We start from the raw sequence: 27,482 nt of genomic DNA, 5'->3' as shown, positions 1-27,482 counted from the left end.
TTTTCTCCAGTCAAGTTGACAGTGACAACCACTACAGATATGGTTTCCTAGTTTTCTTTTTCTTTTTTTTGGGGTGGGGGCAGTTATGATCTTAAGAGTGGCTGTGGTTGTAGCTCAGGTAGGGATGAGTGCTTGTTGTGCATTTACAAGGACCTAGGTTAAATACACAATAAGACATACAAAAAATTCTTAACAAGAAAATTTAAGAAAAATTCTTAACTGGTATTTTTGAGTTTTACATTTTGAGAATTAACAAATAAATTTGTTAAAAGTCATGCAATATAATGAGAATTTTAAAAGAATATTTAAAAGAAGTGCTTCTATCAGCAGTCATTAAGTAGATGTTTTTACTCATTTGGAAAATTCTAGAAGTTGTAAAACAAACCTGGACAGACCCAAGTATTGCTTAGGAAATATTTTAAACCTATTTATGTTATTTTATGTATATGAGTGTTTGCCTATATTTATGTTTGTGTGCCACATGTGTGATGGTGCCCACCGAGGCCAGGAGAGGGCACCTGATCCCCTGAGTCTGGAATTACAGATGTTTGTGAACCATCATGTGGGTGCTGGGAACCAAATCCAGTCCTATAGCAAAGGAGTGCTCTTAGCACTGATCCATGTCTCCAACACTGGACCCATGCATAGATTTTTATTATCATTTGTACCTTTGTCTCTTGACAAATTCAATTCAGCTTTCCAAACCTTTCCCTTCAGAACCCATGGTAAATGCATGATTAGGGCTACAAGAAGTGTTTATGAGCAGTAAACAACACAAATGTTCTTTCAGAAAATACGGTGTGAGCAGGACCTCTGGTCTTTTAAGTTTAATGAGGATCTTTGAGAGCCTAGTAGGTTCTCAATGTCATCTCCAACTTGGAGATGAAAAAAAAAAAAACACTAACTCACCATCCTCTATCATAGAGGAGAATTGAAACTCAGGAGCCAGAGGAGAAAGACAACCTTCCAGTGGTGGTCTCTGCTCTGTGATCTCCTCACAGAGCTCCACCCCTGGGAATTTTCAGCAGGTCTTCTTTTTTTTCTGAGGTCACAACTTGGTATCCATTGCCCAAAGTACAGATGCTGGGATTCAATTCAAAGGTAGCCAAAGGGCAGCAAAGTCAAATTGTGAGCAGATAATGCATCACTAACTGCTGGATTCTGTTTTACAATACAGGAGCCACGGCCGCAGCCCGGAAGGAGGTCATCAGGAACAAGATCCGAGCAATAGGCAAAATGGCCCGAGTGTTCTCAGTTCTCAGGTGCGCTTGCCTCTCTTCCCTCTCTGCCTGCAACGCCATTGCACATTGCACATCGCACAGTAACTGTCCTAACTCTTCCCTCCGATAGTTCAAATGTTTTACCCTGCAAGGTTTGTTGTGCTCCTTGTGGTGTTTCTCTTTTTAAATGGAAAATTGTCTACTCATCTGCATTTTACTTACCTTTCAATCTACTAAAACATTTCTATGAAGAATAGGCAGGTAAGTGGATTATGGGACGTTTTATCCCCTGGGTTGCTGAAGGATTTAAAAACATTTTATAAGGAAAGTGATTAGGGTCCATTCTGGTTAGTACTCTGGCTTTGGGGGAAAGGTGAATTTATAGGGCATTTCACTAGCTTTCGAGGAAATGAACATTAACCACGAAACTGTTTGTGTAAACCTTAATGAATCCACTTACTTGGTACAAAATGCACCTTCTGTAGTAGTTCCCTATGGGAGTTTGTATGCTTTTCAGTGGACCGTGAATCATCTTATTGACATTATTAAGCATGTGTTTTGAGAACAAAGAGTTGATGGAAGAGACTTCCTGTACCTTACTTTAATTATCTATTTGTAGATAATGCATAAAAACAATATTTTTCTTCAAAGACCACATTTAAGCCAGGTGGTGGTAGTGCACGCCTTTAATCCCAGCACTTGGGAGGCAGAGGCAGGCAGATTTCTGAAAAGAAAAAAACAAAAACAAAAACAAAAAACAAAGACCACTTTTAAATATGGTGCAGTTTTTACATGAGTGTTGTCCATTCTTGGTCATACACATTTAGGTGAATCAACAGAAACGCTTCAGGAGTTATACGACTGCATATGTTTGACAAATGACTGTTGTGATTCGTATCTGTCTCTTCCTGTTCCCCTCTCCTGTATCTTCTTTTTTCTCTGGGCTTCTTCCCTCTTCCTCTCCTCCCCACTCCCCACTTTGTCTTCCTCCCTCTCACTTTCCCTGCAATTAGAATCTTGAAATTGACCTCAGACATCTTACTCACTCTCTCCTTTGTTTACTGAGGCAGGGTATCTTGCTGAACCTGGAATTCACCCGTTCCAGCTAGCATAGTAGCCAGCTTGTCCCATCTCTGCCTCAGTTCTGCTGAGAACTCCATTCTTACTTGCACAGCAAATGTTCTATCCACTGTGATATCCCGCAGCTTTCCGCTTCAGGGGGCTTTGTCTGTTCATTGTTTCTCTGCCTGTCATTGTGGCTACTCTTGGTAAAGTCACTGAGGAGTCACTAAGTGACCTAGTGCTGAAAGTAGGGCCCCGTGAGAAGGAAGAGAAGCATCCCCATCCTTTTACAAGGACACTGAGAGTCAATAGCAACTCTGAGGCAGCTGCAGGCCTAGTAAGAAGTCACATTGAAGGTGGGGACCAATGGAATCGCTCCTTCGACTCAGTGAGCAAGCTCTGAGTCTGGCCAGTCTTCAGTCCTCCTAGACTCTTGGGAATCGCTTGCTTCTGCAGTGAGAATGCAGTATCAAACTGTAAATGTGAGCATGCACCACAGAGAACAATCGAGCAGTGTGGGGGCAACTGTGGTATCAATGTGGAACTTAATGAGGGCAACAAAGAATCATGAGAGATGTCATCTGAGCAGATGTGCAGAGCCTTGGGAAAGTCGTCTGAGCATATACACATAGCCTTCATGAAGAAACCATGAAAGGGGATAACATTTGAAATGTAAACCAAGAAAATATCTAATTAAAACAAGAAAGAAAAGAAATGCAGTAAGAGAGTTCAAAGCAAAGAAGATATCAAGTGCAAAGATCCTTATGTAGAAGTAGGTTGAGCAGTTCTAAAGCCCTCCAGGAAGTCCTGTATGATTAAAGAAATGACCTGTGGGGATAAACAATTATCTAAAAATCCTGCCTTCAGTATCTCAGTCATGAACATTTTGCACATTTCCTTATACTATTTGCTATTATCCTTATACTTAACAAACTATGCTCTTTGTCATAAAACCAAAGAAAATACAGGAGGAGCTGAAAGATAGACATAAAGTTCTTATTAGTTTATTATTATTATTATTATTATTATTATTATTATTATTGTTCTCAAACCACATAAAGATGGAAGAATCCATACTGAGGACAGGATCCAATCCATCTCCAAGGTATGGAAGGTTCTTCCCGGCCCATGACTGCTGCTGTGTAATATGATGCCCTGGTAGACTGCTTCAAAACCTAATGGTGACCTGTAGCTTCAGATGGTGCTTGTCAGAAGGAGACAAAAACAAGATACATTTCCTTGCAGTCCAATTCTAAAAGCATCTGCGGGCCTTATATAAGACACAGGAGTCACATCCACACAAAAGTAAAATAAGTTTGGTAGGCCATGCCAAGCCTTCAATCTAAAGTGGAATTCAAGTTAGGCAATTCACATAGCTGATCTGGAATGGCAGACATATAAACTATTGTAAGACCATGAAACATGCTATATATATGTGAACAGATGTTCAGTGTGGCATTGAAGAGAAGAAATCTTTATATTTCCTAGGTGGATTGCTCTTAATGAGGCTGTCAGTGGAGGAGGGCTATGAAGAATATTTTGGGTAGGTAGATGGGTAGAGTACAGCAGTGGGGGCATGTAATGAAGAAATCATGACATAGTCATTCAAAGCCATAAGGATAAGCCCCGTGATCCTAGAACCAGTGCCAGTGGGATCTGTTTGAGGTGCAAGCTCAGTGCTGGATATTATCCTCATATTATTCATGTTTAACAATAATCCACCTAGCAAGCTTTATAAAGCTGAAGTGGTTGTGCTTTATAACAGGCAATGTATATATGTCTGCACTCAGTGGATTAGCAACACTAATGTCTTACTCAAAACAACACTGTGGGATAGAATGGTTGAAGTAATGCCAGCAGTCTGGTGATAAATTGTAGGTATGTGAAAACGCTAAGTAGTAAGAGGCATTAAGGAGAACAATTTGGTAAAACTTGAGGTTGAGAATAAAAATCTCAAATGTATATCCTCAAGGTTCTTGAATAGCAGGATAACCTGTCTAACCTTTCTGTGTATGGCACAAAGAGTCCTGGAATGATTTTCATGGAATAGGAGGCGTGCTCTAACATGTGCCTTAGATAGAGATGCTAATGACTGGACTGGCTACTGAACTAACTTATTAGAAGGTAGAATATTTAAGAAGCTATGAGGTGATGCAAGCAAACGGCTGAGCAGGCTCTTGGATGAGGCATTCACAGGAAGGGACAAATACAAGGATGTGAAGACACTACAGTGTGTAAGTCAGGAACCAGCAGAATTGCTATTGGATGATGACACACACTTCTCAGGAAGGGAAATGGATGCCCACCATACACAATGCACAAACATGTGCCATGATAGGGGAATCAGAAAACAAGTCTTTGAATACCCCTGGTTAGCCAGGAATGGCAGCACATACCTTTAGTCTCAGCACTCTGGAAGCAAAGCCCAGCATGGTCTATAGAGCAAGCTCCAGGATAGCCAGAGCTACATAGATAGAGAAAACCTTGTCCTTAAAATCCAAAAATAATCAAACATAAAAATAAATACCCCTTGCAGCCGATGTGGAGGCAAGTTGCCTGTGATCTGCCAATCACAACTAGGAGATACGGCCTGCTTCAAAACAAGCAGCATGCAAGCAACAGGAAAAGAAGCAACTGTTTTACTCTGTTGGGTTTAGATGAGATTCTAGCAGTGTCCCTGATTTGGCTTGTGGGTAACTGTATAGTGCTACTGTGAACTTGGATTTGACCCAGGACATGGGTAGCAACACTTTGTAAGCCTAGGCCAGCTTGTGGAGTGAGGGACCACAGTCATCCTGGTAGGAGACTTTTAGCACATTTTTCTGGAACTGTGTACTCTCTAATGAGCTCTGATGGTTCTGCACTGCTGAGATCAGCTGGCCTAGATTCCAGTCTTTTCTACAAGAACCTTTACCCTTGGGATGTAAGTGATAAGAAAGCATACTTTGAGACCACCCATGTGGTCCATAGCATGCTATTGTCCAGGAAAGAATATTTTCTCCAAAAGTCAAGTGTTTATTGGGATGGCTGTAGTGAATGCACCTAGCAGAACCTTGATGTTGAGGCAGTTGGAAATTCCACCCTGGAGCTTCAGAGAGAAGCAAAAGTCAGAAGTGCAGAGGAAGGTGTGAGCAACAACATAAACTAGTGGCCTTGTTGAAAGAGAGTGTGCAATATCTGTGAAAGAATCCAACAAAACCTCTGAGTAGTGCCTTCCAATAGAAACACAACTGAGCCATGTCCATCTTCTTAAATGTTCCAGAAACCTTCATGAAAGAAACACTATGCAAATCCCCCTAGTTTCCTAATTTAGCATATGATCAATATAAGATTTAGGAGGTGTTCCCAGCCTAATCTTTCATACTTGAATTGGCACATTATTTGAAAGCAAGCCCCTTGACGTCTAGCCTCCATGTTTACAGAAGTTGAAAGCTGTTGGTAGCTAGGGCTAGAGAGGGAAGAAAGGCCCATCAAGGGACTGAGAAGGACACCTCTTTAAGAACAGTGATACACAGAGACTTTTGAGGAGGTCACACTCCCCGTTGGGAACTCCTGAAGAAAGCACTTTTTGTGGGAACTCCGCAGAGATGGGTGGACTTCTGAGTGTCGAGACTCTTGTGGGGAGCAGGAGTGGGAGTGGGGACTGCAGCAAGGAGGAGATGAGGTGGACAAAGGACAAGAGGTAAATGAAAGGAGGTGGGCAGGCAGGCAGCCATTCTGTCAGAGGACTTTTGCCTCGTTTATGATTTAAGCCCTGCCACTAGGAATGTGATAGGGCAGAGGAGGGAAACTGGAGCCCACAATAGTGAAAGGCATCTTGACCTCCAGTGTGTGGCTCACTGATAACTCACAGTGTAAGCCTCAGCTGATAACTTGGGGGGGGGGGATTTCCAAAATAAAGGGACTCAGTATCTTCAGTACAATAAGAGAATTTTGAAATTTTAAACATTTCTTTGTTCACACACACACACACACACACACACACACACACACAAAGCCCACCACCACCAATAAAACCTGAAATCCTGTCATTAAAATGCTACCAACCAGGGCTGGAGAGATGGCTCACAGGTTAAGAGCACTGACTTTCAGAGGTCCTGGGTTCAGTTCCCAGCAACCACATGGTGACTCAGAACCATCTGTAATGGGATCACATGCCCTCTTCTGGTGTGTCTGAAGATAGTGACAGTGTACTCACACAGATAAAGTAAATAAATCTAAAAACAAATAAAAATAAAATAAAATAGAAATGCTAGCAACCAAATGCTTACTGGTCATCGCGGGCACCAATTGTTTGTTCATTGTGCTTGAGCATCCAAGCTCTTCGATTGGGGTTTGATGCCAGCATTTATTTGGTATATAGGGATTTTTGCCACTCTTGAGGTTAAAGCCTGACTTGGTAAGCATGAAGGAGAGCTGCATTCATTTTTGTAGAGGCACTTCTCAGTTTTCCAAATCTGCATTATTAGTATTCAGTGTATTCTTTTTTTTTTTTTTTTTTTTTGCACGACCTGGTAGTTTGACACGAGAACCAACCATGAAAAGGTTGAAATTCCCATGTGAATATAAACAGCGATTAATTGGCTGACTCAATCCTAATATTCATGAGTAAACTCTGCTGCTAACGAGCTGGGAATCAAAACTGTAGATCAGGACTGCCATCTCTCCTATCATTTAAACAAACAAACAAATAAACAAAAACAAAAAAACAAAACCTCCTTCTTCCTGTGAATCCTTGCTGAGTGTGGTCTGCATACATGGTGTGGATCCTATGTAAGTACTGTGGTGCTAGAGTGGTCAAAGCAGAAAGCAAGCCCTGTGTTCAGTAGCCAGTAGAGAAATGCTCATTAGTGGCCAAATATGAACAATAGAATGGGTAAGGAGAGGCACGGCTTATGAAAAGTGTTATTTGGAGTAGCATTAGGAGGGGCGACTCAGAGACTCATTTGATGGCAGAGAAAAGGAGATGCACAGCCAGTCCTGAGAAGAGGACGACTATGGGTTGCCCCTGGGATGAAGTGCGCTACTTGAAACACCCTGGTGGCACAGGTAGTCTAGAGCTTGCTCAAGATGGAGGCCTGTACATGGAAGAGCTGTTCATTTGTGGTTCCCATAGAGACTCGATAAAGACTTTACCTGCACCTTTGATGAAGAAGGTGTCATCATTTTGCATCAAGAAGCAACAGAATTGGCATTCCTGTAAAATGTTTGCCCTTTTTGTGTGAAATACCTATGGGCAGAGAGGGCAGACCTATGAAAGATGGAGCAGAAGGCCTTCTACAAGGTTGCTGTAGACTAGAGCAATGGCTACTGGGTTCCGGGATGCTCTGGGGGATGATAAATGTGGTAATGTTGATTGGGGTGAATGTTGTACATTCATCACATCACCGCAGATAGGTACAAGGGTTGAGTGTGTGAACTGCTATGAGAAGCACTGAGTTAAAGGGGATAATTGGGGTTAGAGGCATTAAGAGATGTGCAGCCTATCCAAGGAATCCCAGGTTCTGAATTGAAAAAAGGAACAGATCTTAGGGAGACTTTCTTTTTTAGTCATGCTAGAAATCCCCATAAAACTTTTGGTAGTTGTGGCTACTGAGCACTGTGTGTGTGTGTGTGTGCTCATGGATAACTTTGTGGGTGTGCATGTGTGTGTGCGTGCGTGTGTGCACGTGCGTGCTTGTACATATACTCATGTATTATAAACTTTTCGCTGCACATGTAACCTTGCAGGATCTATCATATAGAAAGATAATAGATAATATGTTATTCCTATTTCATAGTTGCTTCTTAATTACTGAGTTTGTAAGTCAAAAGTGATTGCTAGATAATAAGGAGAATTGAAAAAAATGATTCACTCAATAGTTTTAAAACCAGGTCATGTGACTCATGAAAGAATTTCATGTAAACAACTCTGTGAAGAAAGAAGCTCTGAAATGTTACCAGCTGCTCGTGGTTGCCAGTTGCCATCACTCTGTCTGTCATGTGACAGACACACAGTCCTTCAGTGGCCTGCCTGAAATAATTCCTGAATAGGCAGATTTCACAGACTGCCGAGGCCTTCGCTGTGAAGGAAGCAGGTTTCTGCATGGACTGCTGCTCGCTGGGTACACAGGTCCTTGTTGTCACTGGAGGTGCACAGCCACAGCTTTGCCTTGCGAAGCAAGCCATAAAGCTAGAATCCCCTTCAGGATCTTCAACATAAGAGGTTATAACTCCACGACTGCATGATTTTATCACTGAAGTCATTTATTGAGTATTCTCTCTGTTTAAGTAGATAAAAATGTCTTGGGTTGGGTTGTAAATAAAACAAAAAGATCCACAGAGCCAATATGAGGTAAATATGGGTTCTCATGTGTCATTTTTTTTTAATCCACAAAAAGAAAGCAAACTTTAACTTCCACAACCCCTCTGTGTCTTCCAGAGAAGAAAGTGAGAGCGTGCTGACCCTGAAGGGCCTGACCCCGACTGGTATGCTCCCCAGCGGAGTGCTCTCTGGCGGGAAGCAAACTCTGCAAAGCGGTAAGCAGGCCCGGGGATGTGACTGGGAGCACATGGCCACCTCTGTCAGCAGAGCCTTGAATCTTATTCACTGAAGCTCACTCTTTGTTTCAGTTCTTCTTGGCTGGAAGAAAGGCTAAACCCCACACCTCAGGTTATAGTCAGACATGTCTACCACGAAGGCGCCCTCATTCACTGCAATACACCCTCCTTCTCCCTAGCCTCAGCATCCCTCTCTTCAGGCCTAGCATCAGGGCATCTCACCTAGGGCGCCTGTGTACACCTAAACTCAGGAGGCTTGAGTCCTTGGAGCTCCCTCCTTCAGCCACTGCATTAATGTAAGTTTTCAGTCACATCCTAAGCAGTAGTCTGCTTCTCTACATGACTGGTGAAAGGTATATACATATATGCGCATAATTATAGATCTTATTCAAAAGAATATAAATGTAATGTAATTATCCACTTGAACAGAAACGAGACTTATATTAGCTTTTTTCTCTGATTCATCAGAAATACAAAAAGAGAAGTGATCTCAGCGATATTTTATTGGGTCTTTTTGTTGTTGGTTCTTTTTAATTAATAATAACATCTCTTCTAAGTAGGCATTTTACTTTCTAGTCATAACTGTCTGCACAAGTACCATCCAGCATAATTTTTGTGATGATGAGAATTTCTAATGTCTGCAAAAGCTGCTGGTGACACCATACCGTTGAATGTTTGACAGATAATCAGTACAAATGAAAAGATCTTTTAAATGACCCCTAAATTTAACTTAAATATTCACAGGTAGCTAGTGTCATCCAGGGTAGACAACATAATTATACTCTTTCTTCTGTTGTATTTACTTTTTCACCCTTTTTAATTAACGTCACTAATTAAAGTATAGCATACAATATGGAAATTTTGTTCTTAGGTTAGACTTCAACAGATAAAAAAAAATTTACAGCAAAAATATACTGTAGTATTTTAATACAATCTCAGCCTCCTGCTTATTTCTCTCCCTGGATCTTTCTCATATTTTCCTTTCTATTCCTATTCTCCATCCCAAAGGACTCAGGTGTTTTTACCATTACGTTATGAAGACATTTCTTCCGCACAGCACATAATGGTCAACCCGTGAGCATGATGTTGTCAGCCTGTCACACTTTAGTGACAACAATCATAGCCTTTATTTTCAGATAATTTTCCTCTAAAATCACTATCTCTGAGTTGTCCCCCAAAGTTCAAAAACAGCACAGCAAAAGAAGGAAAATCTGTAATAGCTAAGGTTAAAAAAAAAAATCAGTCCCCTGTAAATCTGTAGTTAGAAATTAATCACTTCATAAAAACAAAAACCAAAAAAAATAAAATAAAATAAACTTTTCCATTAAAATGAGAATCCTGAGAAAACACAAGGAGATATTTATATGAGCAGAATGCACCTCTGCCCAGCTGAAGGAAACTTATAACTTCTAATAAGCTCAACATACGGCAGGCAGAGGCACACACACACACACACACACACACACACACGCACAGTCAGTGCCCGACCGCAGACTTCCTGTGCTGAGGACACATTAGGCTGTGTGTATTTCTGCTCCCGGAGTGCTGGTATGGTTCCAGGTTTCAGTTTTGCTTCTAAAGCTAAGGTCTTTAAATGCTTACAGTAGACAGTGTCACCTTTAGATGGTCACCTGTGTTTGTAGTTTCATGTAGTCGAGTTCTTTTTATTTTAAATCCATCTGTTTGTGTTGTTCATGTAAAATTTATACACACACATACACATGCACACACATGCACACGCATGCGACAAACACACACACACACACACACACACACACACTAGGTAGAGACTTCATTTCTCCTGAGAATTTGACAATTCAGTATATATTTAAAACCACGGCGTTACTGCGTTGTCTGTTTCCAGGATTTATGTCTGATCCCCTTCTGTTGGCTTGAAAGGATAAGCTGCCCACAGCTTGGTCAGTCAGCTCATCTCTGTGGTTATGAGGAATCCAGAATGCATTCTTAGCTGGCATGCATATGCAGCCCTTGTTGTAGTTGTAGATTTTAAATTATGAGAAAATGCAAATTGAAGTCCAAGGGTAAAATATTGATGTTAAGCATTTTGAACTTGGACAACACTTTAATTTTGGCATTTAATTAAGGGAACACCACCTAGCTATAATAGCATTGAGAAACCCATATATCTATCTGCACAGGGGGTGGTAAAGTCTAAATAGACAGTGGGCTTACTTGATCTGAAATTGCCAATTCAGCACATCATAAGATGCCTCACTGAGGGACTTCAACCTTGAGACACCCTGTTCCTGAAGGTGCTGATAGAATTATTGTGACTCCTGCAGTGTCCCCACTTGACATGCAAGACTTGAGGAACTTTGTTTCTAAAAATGGAATTGCAACAAGGAAAAAAAAAACAAACAAAAAAACCCTTGAACTCAGTCTGCCTAATAAAAGATGACCAGGCCTTATCATTCCCTCTGTGGTTTGCTTCTGCTCCCTGGCCTCCTCCGCCAGGAATTGTCCCTAAAAATTTCTAGGTGTCCCCCTCTCCCTCGCCCCACATACCCCCCAGACAGAGCCTGATTCATCTCCCTTTAAGTCCAGCTCTCACCCCCATGCATTTCTATCTCTGGAAACACTGCCTTTCACTAGTCAGAAACAAAGTATAGCGCCGGCATCACAACCCAGCTCAGAGCTCATCCGATCCCTGTGGCATTGCAACTACAAATCACCAAGCCAAGCATGGATTCTGAAATGCCGTAAGAATCAGAAACACATTGTAGATTTCCATACGCAAGTCCTCAGCTCAACCCACAGGGCACAAAGCTTTTCTGCCTGCGTCCCTCGGGGGAGGCAGGGATTGTCAGTGATTAGGGAGCCAGGACATCAAGCCACCCATTCATTCCCTCAGGTGTCTGCAGGCCATGACTGACATGTCTCACTTGTGTGGTGTGCCTTGTTTTTATTTTTCCTTTCTTCTCTAACCTTTCTGTCTGGTTGTCTGTGCCAGTAGCCAGCACGTAGAGGAACATTAGTGTCCCCACACACCCCCAGTTCCTTTGATCGTCACTGACTTGTTCTTTAGAGTTAAGAATCCTCGACTCATTTTCTCATTCATTTTGCACTCCCTTTCTTCTCTTCAGCTACTGTTGAGGCTATTGAGGCTGATGAAGGTAAATTGGCCAGTCCCCTTTCTGTTGTCCCTGCAACAGACAAGGGCTCTGCTGGGTGTATTCTTTTTTTTTTTTTTAATTTTTATTTCTTTTTATTTGCTGTAGCTTGTACAGAGTGTGTGGGTGTTGGGCTAACAGTTGTGGCTCAGTATTAACCGAAATGTTCTTGCTTTAAAGGGGAAAATGTCCTTCTATGGTTGTTTGTTTGTTTTCTTCCCTTAAAGCTATGTTTGACTTTTGTATACAATGAACCTAGTCTAATTGCAGACAACTAAAGGATTGTAATATATATATATACATATATATACACTGAAATTTCTATATATCATGAATGATGTGGGGGGGCTATGGCAGCTGCTTTGACAAGTGATATGTAAAACAATATGCTTTGAGCTGAACCACCCCTCCCTCAGATCCGGTAGGACAGAGACGAAAGAATAAAATTAAGTTGATTCTAGTCTTCTTAAGCTTGTAACAACAGATGTGCTGGGTAATGCTTGCTTATGATTCAACATCACCTATGTCTCTAAAATATTCCAATGTGAGACAGATGTGTAGAGGTAAACATTTACCCTTATCAATTTTAACCAGTTGATATTTGGGGAGAAAGTTAGCATTCAAAATGTATTATTAGGAGCTCAAAGGGTATCTGTTGCTGTGGAAGTGGCCAATCACAAGACTGTCATGCAGACAGTTAATTAACCGTTCCACCTGTCTGTGCTATGCTCGGTCTCTTGCTAGGAGCTTCAGGGGATATCAAGAATTGTTCATCGCCACCTGCCTAGTAGCACCTCGCAAGAGCAGTGCAGTTGACCCATTAGTAGCTGATTTTTAATTGAATGCTGTTTTACTACCTGGTTATCTGAGAACTGTACATGAAAATAGTTTTAATATTATGCATATCACACCCTCTGGAAGTTTTTTTGAAAGAATAACTTGAAGTTCCCCTTTAAAACAAAATTCTCCAGTTGTATTTTGTTCTTGCAAAATAACTTTTTTTTTTAACAAAATTGTGTGCATATACAGTTCTTTGGTATGATGTAAAACGTGTCACTTTAGCTTTACAATTTGCTCATGATTTGGATATGGTAGGGGAAATGACAGTGATGTAAGAGAAAAATACAACTGTTTCCTAAATAGCAGTGAGCAAACTGCTATTTATGTGGGAATTCTCTATTCCTCTTGGCAACATCTAATCTGCAGTGTGCATTCCTGTTGAGAGTTTGGCTGTTTTTCTGTGACTCTGTGGCTCTGTGTTGTGCTAAGTATACTCCCAATGTAAATTGCTAACACCATTGTCTGACCAGCAACTAGAGCAGAGTGCTTCCTTCTATACAGGGGTAGACAGATGTGGTCAGAAGTGGAGCCCCATCCCCAACTAGCCTCTGTTCTACAAGGTTTTGCATTCCTGTGCTCTGACCTCACTGGCTTCAAAACCTAGAGCTTCCTTTTTTTTTTTCTTTTCTTTAAATGAATCAAAGTTTCATAATTTATCATGACAGACTTTTGATTATGAGATGATATCATTTAGAAAAAAAGTAAGTAAAATAATTGAGTTGATCTTCAGGGTGGGTGCTTGTCAGAACAGCTCTAGTATTTTTTTCCCAGCTTATTACTGAATTACAGAATTATGAAGCTTTGCTTTGGGCCTTGGTTTTTCCTCCCATCTCCCTGTGTTCTTCCCCTCACACCTGACTAATCACCATTATGCTAACCTTAAAATGCAGAGGGGGAACAATCTGTTTTTCTTTATAATGAGCTTTAAACAACTGTGTGAATCTTCTAGGAATGTCATCCATACTAATGAAGGGCTGCACATTTTTATATGAGTGGCTGGCAAAGTGTCAGCTTTAAACTGCTCTACTCCCCACTGCACCCCCAAAATGTGGCGAGGGTACACCTACCTTGAAGCTGTCCTTAATAAGCCATGGAGATGCAGCCCAACTCAGCACTGGTGACTGGCCTCCCATAGGTGCACCCGCTTGCACTTCACAGGGAGTAAAAGCTAATTGATACCATTGGTTCCCCGTCTGTGTGTCTTATTTTCAGCTCACGGTTGGTACACCCACTGAGGAAGTTTTTTTTTTTTTTTTTCCGTTTTGTTTTGTTTTGTTTTTTCACAAATACTTCTCGTTATCTCTAGCATGCTAAAGGTCACTAGAGGACAACCAAAGAGAAGTCAAGGTTTTAGTTAAAAGTACCAAAACCAATTGGTTCTTCTTCAGCCACCACCTATAGTGTGTGTTGCTCACTGAGAGTGAGTTCTCCTTAGTTTAGGCACTAATGGTACCAGATGAACATCAATTTGACCTGTTGACTGCTAAAGGGCAGAGAATGCTTCTCCACATAGTCATGTGATCTTTATTTTCAAGTTTCTTTTACTTCCTCATCTATATACATCTTCCTGTTAAGTGGGAAAGCAGCTTATAATCCTCGCCTCCCTACACACACACACACAGTGTGGCGATCTTATTGGCCTTGGGGATAGCAAAGAAATGTCCCTGTCAATTCCTTTTCTAATTCCTTAGACCTTCTGTTCTAAGCCATGGCGAAATTTGGGATTAGAGATGGCTTCCACAGAATTCACCATTACTAGCACAGTGGCAGAGTAAGAATGGGGGTAGTGCAGTCTAGTTAGGTCAGGATTAATGGGGCCACCAAGCCAGTGATGTGGCCAGTGTTGCTGGATCCAGAAGCCCTGCCTGGGAACAGTTTTTTCCTTTACTTATCTACTGTGGATTTCTGTGATCTAAACTTTGATGAAGACAAGAGAAATGCTTACATCTTAAACTCTTCAAGAGGACATTTTGGTTGGCAAGAGACATTGGCTGTTTTCAAACCCTTGGTTCCCTCCAGTATGGTAAGGAGTCTGTTGTGTTGTCTTCAGGTCCTGTCACGTTGCTCTCCACTAAAGGATTCCCACCCACTACGAAGTCTCTAACCTCACTTGATGCAGCTGTGGTGCCCTTCCGTACGCTCCACCTAATGCTCTCTCTCTTTTCTTAATGATTTTCTATTTAGCTATCAAAGGATTTTCACCACAACATAAGATCACTAGCTTCGAGGAGGCCAAGGGCTTAGACCGAATTAACGAGAGGATGCCGCCTCGCAGAGACGCCATGCCCTCCGACGCCAACCTTAACTCCATCAACAAGGCTCTCGCCTCAGAGACTAACGGCACGGACAGCAATGGCAGTAATAGCAGCAATATTCAGTGACCACTTCCTGTTCACTATTTTTTTTTTTGAGCTGCAGGGCATGATGGGATTGCTGCATCTCAGCAGTTGGATGTTCTTGCCTCTGACAGTAGCTTGTTTGCTCTGGGGGCCAGGAATTGGATTCAGTTTACACTATCATGAAAAAAAAAAAGAGGGAGAGAGATAATAAACTATATTTTGGTGAGGGTGGTGATTAAACACCTCTTTTGGGTATGCCTTTAAAAAAATGCTTCTAGGAAAAAAAAAGTTTTAAAAAGAAAGCTAATGCTAGTCTATACTGCAATGTTAGGGGAATGAACACGTTTTCCTACTGCACTGGGGACTTTTAGATAGGTTAATGAAAGGCCTTTTATTCTGTTACTGGACACGAAAACTTTGTCTAATTTCTTATACTCTATTGTACGTTTACAGTCGCAGCACTAAAACGGAAGACATCAAACATTTTTAACAGAAAAAAAAGATGTACAAACTAAATAAGGACTATTTATTGATAATGTTTTGCTACTCTTGTCAGACAATGGCTATAAACTGAATTAGGCAGTCTTAAAAAAAAAAACGTGGAAAAAAAATAAGAATGTTGCAAATTTGTTAAAATGCCAAAAAAAAAAAAAAAAAAAAAGAGGACAGTTTAATTTTGTATAGATCATGCTTACCTCAGGTTCCTTTAGTTTGCTTGACTGCCCTTCTTTCCAGAGAACATTATTAATTTGGCAGTGGATACATTTTCTTTAAGTTTAAAAAAAAACTGGAATAATTATACCCATCTTTTTTTTTTTTTGCTGTTTATATTTAGGGGTTTTGTTGATAAATCAAGTCTTGGTTGTGGCTTGCTGAATTCAATATTTATGAGTGGTGCATTTTTAAGTATAGTGAACACGACACCATAGTGCAGTGATGAAACCTCTATATTCTGTAAAAAACAAAAACAAACAAAAAAAATCTGCCTATGCATGTTTTTTAAGAAAAAAATAAAATAAAATGGCTGTATCGGCCTGTATGGACTGTAATGCGCTTAGTGGCCTGACATATCCTGGAAATGTATGTATAGTGGCGTGCTTTATATTCTCAAAAATGCTTAATGCCTTTGAAATTTTGTAATCAAAACAAAAGCTTTGAAAAAATCTAAAGGGGAGAGTATTCTTAAAAGTTTTTAACATAAGCTTGTCAGTGCACACATAGATGGTTGGCATGTTTAGCAAACTTTGTGAAATTTAAATAAGTTTGTAGTTACATGTGAAACTCTAAATGCATGGTAACCGTTAATGTCATACCAGTTTAGTTATTTCGTTCTGTTCTGTCATGTGCCACAAGATACGTCCTTTTTTTTTTTTTTCCACTTTTCTTCCCTTTGTATATTAGTTACGGGTTACAACTGGTTCATTCTGAAAAACAACAACCAACAACAAAAGTCCATTCATATTTTTTAACAATTGTATAAGTGCCCAAGTCATTCACTACAGCCTAAAGCCTTGCCTTTGTAATTTGACTTCTGAATTGTTGGCGATCAAAGCATGCACCTGTACCAATGACAAAGAAAAAGCATTTTATATTACTACTCAATAAAATGTGCATGAACTTAAAGAATGCTCATCCTTTCACTGAGTCCGCTGAAGGGAGTGTTGTGCACAGCCACCACCGCGGTGTCCTCCAGGTGCTGGCCTTTCACAGCCCTGAACACTTAGGACAGGCTGCTTGCCAAGGGCCGCACAATCCAAGGAGTGGTACCCACTTCTGCTGTAAAAGTCTTGGTGGGTTTGTGTCTCAAAAGTCAGGCAAGAGAAGTCTACTTACAGAGCAAATGCTGTCTTCTGGCTCCCTTACATGCAGGATGGATTTACGAAACCAGAGCATTCCTTTACTTTGGAATCAGTCGTCATCAGCTGGTTGTCAGGTTGTTTCGATGGTATGGGACGCCCTCCCAGCAGAGTCTCCTAAGTGCATTTCCAACACAGCCGGTCTGCATTTGTACTGATAAGGAGTTTGTATTCACATGCTTTTTAGTTGTTATCCTGAGGAGATTTAGGAGACACCACATTTCAGTTTGTTTCTAACATTGTTCATTTTCCACTGCACTTTGTTTATGTAATAAATTATGCCTATTATATTAAGTAATGAGAGTGTGGCGATTAGTAATGAAGTGTACCAAAACAAAGATATATTCGCTGACAAAAACTTCCCCGTGGTTATTTGAATGAATCAAAACGTTTCTCCTGTGGCTATTTCCCCCACAAAAGTGACATCCAAGGAAAACATGCAACTCACTAGAATGCTGTGAAAGAAATGGTCATTCTCGTACCAATGTGTGTATTTTCTTTCTTCTGACTACAGAGAAAATATCCCCAAAATATTAATAATGATCAGGTTTTTTGGACTCCTTTCTTTTGCAAATTGTGCTAAGGAAACTATGGCATAGAAATAAACATTTGACATTGATATAAGCAGTCGATGTGAGTATTGCTTGTCTTTTTGCTCAGTGTTAGGAAAGAGACACTATTTTTTTTTACACAATAATTTGATCTGTCAAATCAATATGGAGTTGAAGGTCTTTCTCGGGGATTGGCAACACTTGCAGATCTTTGTTGTTAGTCCTGTCTCTTTAAGATGTGGGCAGACTATTGGATTCCTGCGTCCTCTTGCTGGGTACTTGGGTACAAACACATGTGCCCATGTGGGGGCGCCCACATATCCAGGCACACTCTCATCCCCAGCTGCTTCTACCTGTGCCACTGTGACTTGCTTTTTACGGGGCACCAGTTTCTGCTAAATTTCTCTGTAGTGTTTGGAGGACTAGATCTGGTAGTCTTCCTCAGCAAGCTTCCTTGTCTGAAATGCATTCATCTTACATGTGCAGTCTAATAAGGGAACTTGAGAGGCTCACCTGTAATGAGAAGCGGCCTGTCTACAAACCATCTCCTAGGATCACTGAGTACCGGAGTGTCTCATGGTCTCTCCAGGGGGGAACTCCTGTGGTGCTGTGAAAGCCCTCTGAACCATTTCAGTCCCGGAATGCTCGCTTTCTGTCCGCCATGCTGTACCCACATGAGATCATTTTAGTACGTATCCATTTCCCTACCCTTAAATTGGGCCTTAAGATGAAGTGAGCTACAGAGATGGGATAATCTTCCTCATCTGACTTAAAGGAGTACTTCATGTCTGTCACTCATTGGGCCCCTTGAGTTAGACAAACTCTAGATCTCCAAACCACAAGATACTTTCTCTACCCTGGGGGTGTGGCCGTCTTCTTTGTTCATTTCATAAGCAGATGTTTCTGCTGTGCTCTGACCATCCCTTTCCCTGTTGTACATTCTGATGTTTCACTCATGTGCATGTGCGCTCACACACACACACACAGCCACTGCGTCAGGCAGTCCGCGAGGCATATATAAGGTTTTAGTATCATATTAAATGTCAGCATGCTGCAGGACTGTGAGTTAGTGCCATGCGTTGCATGGAGCTTCATGGGCTCTTTCCCTGTTTTTTTTTTTTTTTTTAAATAATATATACCAGGAACATCCCTAACTAGGCCCTATGCTATGTTTACTTGTATTTTTAATAAATACATAGTAACAAGAAACACAAAGTAAAGAACAAAATGTACCTATTTCTGATGACTATATTGTCAAGAGGCAACCGACATAGTGGAGTTTGTGTTAAAGATGGAGACCCAGAAGGAGTGTCTGCTTTAAGCAAAGCCTAGAGAAATTCAGCAGATAAACCACAGAAGTCCTGTTAGCGATGATATTCTGGAAGACAGTGCTGACTTTGGAGAAGCATTTACGTTCAATAACGTTCAAGAGGCTATGAAAGGAGCCGGCATTCCACGAGTCAGGCTTTACTCAAAGGGTGACAGACGACGCTGCGAGTTCGACACCATAAATGCCTTAAGGAAACCTGCATGGAAGGGGTTAGGCACTGTGCATGGTGAGGTACTGACTCAAGGATAGAGAGTGACCTGCTCCATGTCTCAATGTCCTCAAAGCAGTGCAGGATGGAATATCACTTCAACAAGATTTGAGGTCTCTGTACAGTTTTTCAATCTAAACTATTGCTTCAAAACTTTGTGTTTGCAGACACGCTGTCTCAGGACTGAGCTCTGCATCAACTCACTGAGGCCTCTGTGGGTTTTATATTTTGGGTGTCTTTTATAGACACACATACAGACGGACAGCTATTATGACTCATAATAGCAACTGGGAAGTGTTTCCTATAGATTAGCAAGGAGGTGGTGGTGGGATTGAGCTTGAGATCTTTTTAAGTTACAGAGATTGAGCATCCCTTGTTCAGAATTTTTAGAACCAGAAATGTTTCCAGTTTGGGGATTTATGACATTTTGTAATAAGTTTGCCTATTACCTATCACCTATCAGAAATACTCCAAAATCCAAGATGTTTGGAGTTAGCTTACAATGTCTAAGGATTTGGCTTTCTGGAGACGCTCACCTACGTTTGCAAACAAAATTTCGAATACCAAGTGCTGGGAATGGCTAGGTTTGTTCTTGCATCTTCAAGGTGACATGCAAGATTCCTCTCACCTTGTGACTCTTGGCAGTCAGCTCATTTTCCAGGCTCATGCCTACTTGACTGCAGCCATGTTTGCCTGTACCCAGTGCTCGTGTAGCCATAGGCTTCTGGGGCCTCTCGTGATTCACTCATGCATTCCCTATATGGAATGGCTCTCCTCTGAAGACACCAGCTTCATCTTTGGGCTGGGGTGAGACACATCATCCTTCCGGGGAGGAGAGAACTATCCTGTGCATCCTGTGTTTCAACGTTTTACTCCACTCACACGCGACACTGTTGTGAGAACAGTTGCTTCTCTTTGAAGTTTTGGAAAGAAACATGAGAGACTTGGTGTCTTTTGGAGGAAGAAAAAGGCAAGCAGGAATACAGATTTTTCTCCACATGCCTTCACAATGTAGGACTCTCTAAGACTCCGTGCAGCAAATATTCAAAGAAAATGGATTGAAGCTTTCCCATTGAATGGTCCAAGTCCTGGTACAAATTCCCTAGAGCCTAAAGTTAAGGTATAACTTTCTTTTATTCTACCTGTCTCATCATAACTACTATGGTCACCGTTACAACTTGTTTTGCCAGAGTTTGTATTTTTTTTTAAATGCTTTTTTAAGGATCAGCAAGAGAGCTCATCAAGTAAAAGTACTTGCGACCAATCCTGATAGCATCTGTTCAGTACTCAGCCTCTAGAACCCACTAGTGGGAGAGAAGTGACTCCAGCAAATTGCCCTCCTCCGTTCACATGCATGAAAGGGCCTGTGCTGTGAGTGTGTGCGTGCGCAGACACACACATACAAGCTAATGTTAAAAAAAAATACAAAGCTAATGTTAAAAGAAAAATACTTACCAATTGTATATTCAGCACAGCCTACCTTAAAGAACCATATAATGACATTGAAGTTTTAGCATGAGAGAACTAATCTTTCAAGTCAAAGAAGCCCTTCCTTTGAAAAGTCTTTTTGCTAAAAGATAACACATTAGCGACAGAAACCACAAGCCATTTGCCAGCTGCTAACACCCTAGTGAGAAATAGTTAATCACAGTTCTGACAGGTCCTTTGGAAGGCTAATAAATACAGGTCTGTTTATAGAGAAGGACTGGTGGGCCATGGGAGAGTATGGGTGAGTACTTCAGGAGAGTGCGATGGTTGCTGGAGCTCAGAGAGAGGACTGATAGGGTATACTGATTCTACAGCTCTCTGTGCTAAGTGGAAAGTCAGTAGAACAGCAAAATTCAATCCCCAGACTGCTCTGTCACCATGTTTGAACAGGAGTGTGAGTCGGCATCTGTGTATACGGGCTGGCTTGTGGGAAACACCCCACACTGGTTCAGATATGAGTCTGCCCTACTCTACTTTTTACCATAGAACAGTGAGACCTTTTCTGAGCATCATAAAATCCCATTCCATTCTCAGCCAAGTGGATGATGAATTCTCAAGCTCTCTGCATGAATTAAAAGAGTGATGTAAGTGAAGGAGTCGGCAAGGCATAAAATAAGCCCTCAAGAAATGCTCATTGCATTCAACAGCCTACTGAGTTACATGAAGGCTTACTTATTCTGTGACTGAAACTCCTGTGTGTGTGTGTGTGTGTGTGTGTGTGTGTGTGTGTGCCTGACTGTGTGCACGCGTGCATGTGAGGTGATGTCCCCTGAGAGTATTTGTGTGATCAGAAACACCTAGTAAGAAAAATGGTATGTATCTGCAGCTTTCCTACGAGGATTAGCTGGGGGAGGGAGGGCAAACTGGGAAGAAGATGTTAGCCTGGGAGAAGATGTAAGAGCCAAGAAGCAAGTCAACCACTTTGGAACCACTTGGCTTAAAGCACAGGAGGAATGAGGAGGAAAGATGAAACCGGATACAGCTTGATGAGTTGTTCGCATCTAGAAGTCTTCCATGAATAAAATCATGTGCCTGGTAGACTATATGTAGTCTACCACAGAGGCGTTGCTGTTACTGAGACTGGTGTAGCTTCAGGATAAATTTGGTGGATGGACAGTATCATCAAGGACTCAGGCGGTCCCCATCCTTCTCAGGGTGCTGGCATCTGCCCTCCGCTGCAGAGAACTGTTCATAAGCACCTGGCATTGCTTCCTCAAACAACACTGTCTGGCTAGTGGAAAATAACAGAAGAAGTAACCTATAAATACAGCAAAGCCCAATTTATTGCTCACTGCAGCAGTGTAGCCACTACCTCAGCAGGGTCGCAGTAAATCCAGATGGGGGAAAGGCACAAACAAAATATTTATGATGTTTTGTTTGGTTGAGGTTGGTCTTTCTACGCAGGAGTCTAATAAAAATCAGAGGAAGTTTGTGGCTCTGTGGGTTAAAATTGGTATGCACAGCAAGGGGGGCATTTACTAAGGGAGTTTTGAAGAGAGCAGTAAATATCTAGACAGGGATGAGACTACGTTTCCTGCTCAAACTCACTAAGCTATTTATGACAACTAAAGCTCTGTGTGTGTGTGTGTGTGTGTGTGTGTGTGTGTGTTAAAAATATGCTGAGTCACATTAAATATATGAGTTCAGAGACGCAATGAAGCTAAACTGTCAGTTCTTCTCGAATTTATACATTTAACATACTTCCAACAGAACTCCTAGAAGGAGTTAAGTATAGACATACACAAGCTGATTCTAAAATCCATAGCAAAAGAGTCTAAACTGTGGGCGGGTAATATTGCCTAGTGGTAGCATACCACTAGGGTCTGTTCAATCTCCAGTACCACCAAAGATATGCATCCTATATCTCTGCTACTGAGTAGCTTTCTGCTTACAGGACCAACACAAAGCTCAGGCAACAGCAGAGAGACCAGATACCTGCCTACAAATGGGCAACTAGGGAACATGGAAGAATAGTTTAGTGGAGCAAGAGATAACTTTCAAAGAATTCATTACAACAGTTGGCGATCCCATGACAGAAGAATTGAGAGCTTGGCCCTCTGTCTGGTAACTTGCTCCAAAATGAAAAATAAAATGGATGTGCATTTCATTTTTAAACATAAAATACAAAATCAAAGAAATCACTAGAAAAAAATAAAACCTGAAATATATTTGTGGCCTTGCCTAGGCAAAGAGTTTGACATAAAAATCAAAGGCCAGAAGTGAAAATTCTTACTGAGATTAACTCGATTTTATTAAAAGTATTTTTTTTCTCTTGCTTCATAGAGTGCTGTAGTCTGGAAGAAAAATGTTGGCAGATTGTACCTCTATCTGAGAACTTGAATGTTCAAATCTTCCTAAACTCAATAACAAGCAAAGTTTAAACGCACAGGAGATTTGGGGGGGACCACCAAATAAGATATGCACAAAAAAAATTGTGCACCTTGAAAAATGTTCAACATCATGGTGGCTGGAAAAACAGAAAGCAGCAGAGCTTGTTGTGATCAGAATATAAAATATCCTATACAAGGTCTGGTGCTTGAACACTTGGACTCTAGTTGGTACCAAGGTTATAACATTTAGGAAATGGAGTCTTTCCAGGAGGACGTATATCACTGGATGAGATGGGACTTGAGGGTTTCTAGCCTGGCTCCACTTTCCTCCCTCCCTCTCCTCTCCTAACCCCTCCCCTCCCCTCCCCTCCCCTCCCCTCCCTTCTCCTCCCCTCTCCTCTCCTCTCCTCTCCCTCCCCTCCCCTCCCTTCTCCTCCCCTCTCCTCACCTCTCCTCTCCCTCCCTCTCTCCTCTCCTCTCCTCTCCTCTCCTCTCCTCTCCTCTCCTCTGCTCTCCTCTTTTCTCCTCTGCTCTCCTCTTTTCTCCTCTGCTCTCCTCTCCTCTCTCCCTCCCTCCCTCCTTTCCTCTCTTCCTCCCTCCCTTCCTTATACAGGAATATGTATATGACCTCTGTACCTCCTGACTGAGAAGTTGGCCCATGTTCCTGTTGTCGTGCCTTCCCTGTGATGAGTGACACTTCCCACTCTAGAACTGTAAACCAAAAGAAACCCTCTCTCACCTAAGTTCCTTCTTGTCAAGGCATTCTGTCACAGCAACAGAAAGGTGACCCATACAGTGCTACACCACTATAGTCCTGTTTTAATAGAGGATAAACAGCATGTCACACATATACACAAAGACACATAAATCCTCTATGTGACATCTGAGGCTCTCCAGCACACATTCGATGCCATCTTTACCATAATCTCAATGGAAAAACACCTAGAATACAGTAAAATAACTTCAGATAAAAAATGACCAGACCAACTGCCGAAACCGGGGATCGAACCAAGGACCTTTAGATCTTCAGTCTAACGCTCTCCCAACTAAGCTATTTCGGCGTTAAAAACTGCATGGTATTGGTACAGTGACAGGCAGGAGGATCAATGGAACAGGATTGAAGATCCAGAAATGAACCCACACACCTATGGCCACTTGATCCTCGACAAAGAGGCTGAAAACATCCAATGGAAAAAAGATAGCCTTTTCAACAAATGGTGCTGGTTCCACTGGAGGTCAGCATGCAGAAGAATGAGAATTGATCCATCCTTGTCTCCTTGTACTAAGCTCAAATCCAAATGGATCAAGGACCTCCACATAAAGCCAGACACTCTGAAGCTAATAGAAAAGAAACTGGGGAAGACCCTTGAGGACATCGGTACAGGGAGAAAGTTTCTGAACAGAACACCAATAGCATATGCTCTAAGAGCAAGAATTGACAAATGGGACCTCATAAGGTTACAGAGTTTCTGTAAGCAAAGGACACCATCAAGAGGACAGATCAGCAACCAACAAATTGGGAAAAGATCTTCACCAATCCTACATCAGATAGAGGGCTAATATCCAATATATATAAAGAACTCAAGAAGTTAGACTCCAGAAAACCGAACAACCCTATTAAAAAATGGGGTACAGAGTTAAACAAAGAATTCTCACCTGAAGAACTTCGGATGGCAGAGAAGCATCTTAAAAAATGCTCAACTTCATTAGTCATTAGGGAAATGCAAATCAAAACAACCCTAAGATTTCATCTTACACCAGTCAGAATGGCTAAGATTAAAAATTCAGGAGACAGCAGGTGTTGGAGAGGATGTGGAGAAGGAGGAACACTCCTCCACTGCTGGTGGGGTTGCAAATTGGTACAACCACTCTGGAAATCAGTCTGGCGGTTCCTCCGAAAACTGGGCACCTCACTTCCAGGAGATCCTGCTATACCACTCCTGGGCATATATCCAGAGGATTCCCCACCATGTAATAAGGATACATGCTCTACTATGTTCATAGCAGCCCTATTTATAATTGCCAGATGCTGGAAAGAACCCAGGTATCCCTCAACAGAAGAGTGGATGCAAAAAATGTGGTATATCTACACAATGGAGTACTATTCAGCCATTAGAAACAATGAATTCATGAAATTCTTAGGCAAATGGATGGAGCTAGAGAACATCATACTAAGTGAGGTAACCCAGACTCAAAAGGTGAATCATGGTATGCACTCACTAATAAGTGGTTATTAACCTAGAAAACTGGAATACCCAAAACATAATCCACACATCAAATGAGATACAAGAAGAAAGGAGGAGTGGCCCCTGGTTCTGGAAAGACTCAGTGAAACAGTATTCGGCAAAACCAGAACGGGGAAGTGGGAAGGGGTGGGAGGGAGGACAGGGGAAGAGAAGGGGGCTTACGGGACTTTCAGGGAGTGGGGGGGGCTAGAAAAGGGGAAATCATTTGAAATGTAAATAAATTATATCGAATAAAAAAAAAAAGAAAAAAAAATGACCAGACCAGCAAGGACTCCAGCCCCTACATAGTTACATCAGAGAAATGAACACTTGTGTTTGTGCAGAAACTTACACTAACTGAAGTGTGTCCATTCAGCTGAATAGTGATTACCAACAAATATAAACAGACAAAACTGATTGTTGAGGTTGAATTGTGTACCTCTGGGAGATACCTCACTCTGTCTAACCACCCCTACAACATTGGAATGTGCTCTTTTTGGAAACAGTAATCATGGATCTAAGTGAGTTGTAAGATAGTCCTCTAGGCCAATCTATCAATTTAGAAGGGGACAGCAACATGAAGACTGGCTGGGAGAAGGCTGTGTGACTGTAGAAGCAGACACCGGAGTTATACACTTGTAAGTTCAGGGTCAGCATTTTCTGACAAACTACAAGAGTCTATGAAGAAACTAGAAAGAGTTCCTATAGAGAACTTAGGCTTGATTGCCAGTTTCTTAATTTCAGAATTACAGCCTCCAGACCCTGAGAGACAGGAGGCTTCCCTTATTGTTTTTAGGTTACTTTTGCGTGTCCAGTTGTTTGCCCGCAAGTATGTCTGTGCACCCTGTGTACACCTGATGTCTGAGAGAGCAGAAATGGCTGTCAGATAACCTGGAACTGGAGTTACAGATGGCTGAGAGCTGCTATGAGGGTGAGGGGAATCAATCAAACTCAGGTCCCCTGGAAAAGCACCCAGTGCTCTTAACTGCTGAGCCCTCTGTTATGTTGTTTTCAGGTGTCAGATTTGTGGGATGTTTTTATCATAGTGCTTGGAAGCCAATGTTATTGACACATGCAAAGACATAATGAGTCAGATTGGAGCAGAAAATGTTAAAAATTGAGGCAGATCTGAGGGATGAAGTACACACACAAAAAAATGTAATAGTTTAGCTGTCTATGATGTTATCAACGCTGACAAGAGGCAGGGGCTATCCTGAATGTGAGATAAAGGACTTTGGGACTCACAGAACCTCAGCCAACCATTTTCTAATCTGTTCCTCCAGGCCTCAATCTGCGGACACCATGCAGTGGCACACCCAGATAAGCACTGTATGCACGGTGGCCTTTTGTCAAATGGATACCACCACCTTAAAAAAATGGTCTCTGGGAAATCCTTTCAAGCTGTCCCTGAGAAGGAGACCATTCCCATTCTATCTGCCAGGAAATAAATCTGTCTCCAGCAGCAGAGTAAGAAGCCGCCTCTATCTTAGCAAACAGTCCTGAAACTTCCAAAGCAAACAAACAGCCTTGAAAGGAGCCTGCAGTAATAGCTGTCTCGAGATGTACAGAAGCACAACAGGCTCTAGCCACAGAAGTTCCAATACTAAAATGATCCAATTTGTACCATTTTTTATGGTCTTCTGCAAAAGACTGAGGTTTTGTGATGGGCAGCTGAGATCATTGCTTCAGTGGGGTTAAGGGAGGCTGAAGGTGACAGAGAGCAGAGACATGATAGAGCTACTGAGATAGGATGCTGCTGCGACCGAGGCCTGGTTCTCCTGCAACATGCTGTATACACCAGGCTGAACTCAAACTCACCATCCACCAGCCTCCAAATGTTGGCACTAGAGCTGTCAGACCATTGGAGCACATTGTTCTTCTGCATGAATTGATGAGCATGTCAAGATTCATAATGGCAGAGCTGAGGATGTAGCTTACTTGGTTCAGTAAAATGGTGCCAAGCATGCTTGAAGACTTGGGTGTGATCATGTGCCATGGGCTTGGTGACACACAACTGCTATCCTAGGACTCATTATGTAGAGGCAGGAACATCAGAAATTCAGAGTTATACGCAGCTATATACCAGCTTTGGCTCAAAAGCCTGTCTCAATAAAGTCAGACAGTACTGTGAAAGAAATCTTTGCTGAAACTAAAATAAAAAAAAAAATAAAGAAGAAGAAAAAAAAGAAAGAAAGGAAGGAAGGAAGGAAGGAAGGAAGAAAGAAAGAAAGAAAGAAAGAAAGAAAGAAAGAAAGAAAGAAAAGAAAAGAAAAGAAAAGAAAAGAAAAGAAAAGAAAAGAAAAGAAAAGAAAAGAAAAGAAAAGAAAAGAAAACCTGGAAGACCTCAAATCATGGGGTGTCC

The 27,482-nt window shown here is 41.6% G+C and overlaps 1 protein-coding gene and 1 non-coding gene across 2 annotated transcripts in view; one reads left to right on the top strand and one right to left on the bottom strand.

Moving 5' to 3' along the window:
• The window catches only part of Ppp3ca (protein phosphatase 3 catalytic subunit alpha), a 275,845-nt gene extending 259,338 nt beyond the window's left edge, over nucleotides 1-16,507 (top strand). The window contains exons 11-13 of the mRNA XM_052179166.1: nucleotides 1,178-1,262; nucleotides 8,704-8,801; nucleotides 14,978-16,507. Coding sequence (XP_052035126.1) covers nucleotides 1,178-1,262; nucleotides 8,704-8,801; nucleotides 14,978-15,174 — 380 coding nt within the window. The 3' untranslated portion in view covers nucleotides 15,175-16,507. The remainder of the gene's footprint in view (nucleotides 1-1,177; nucleotides 1,263-8,703; nucleotides 8,802-14,977) is intronic.
• A 7,376-nt stretch (nucleotides 16,508-23,883) lies between these two features.
• Nucleotides 23,884-23,956, bottom strand: Trnaf-gaa (transfer RNA phenylalanine (anticodon GAA)). Its single transcript has one exon. It is a non-coding gene; the product is annotated as a tRNA-Phe (tRNA).
• Between the last annotated feature and the right edge of the window lie 3,526 nt (nucleotides 23,957-27,482).

The sequence above is a fragment of the Apodemus sylvaticus genome, chromosome 4 (genome assembly GCF_947179515.1).
Source record: "Apodemus sylvaticus chromosome 4, mApoSyl1.1, whole genome shotgun sequence".
Classification (NCBI taxonomy): domain Eukaryota; kingdom Metazoa; phylum Chordata; class Mammalia; order Rodentia; family Muridae; genus Apodemus; species Apodemus sylvaticus.
Note: the sequence above shows the minus strand (reverse complement) of the source record. Positions and strands in the feature narration are given on the sequence as shown.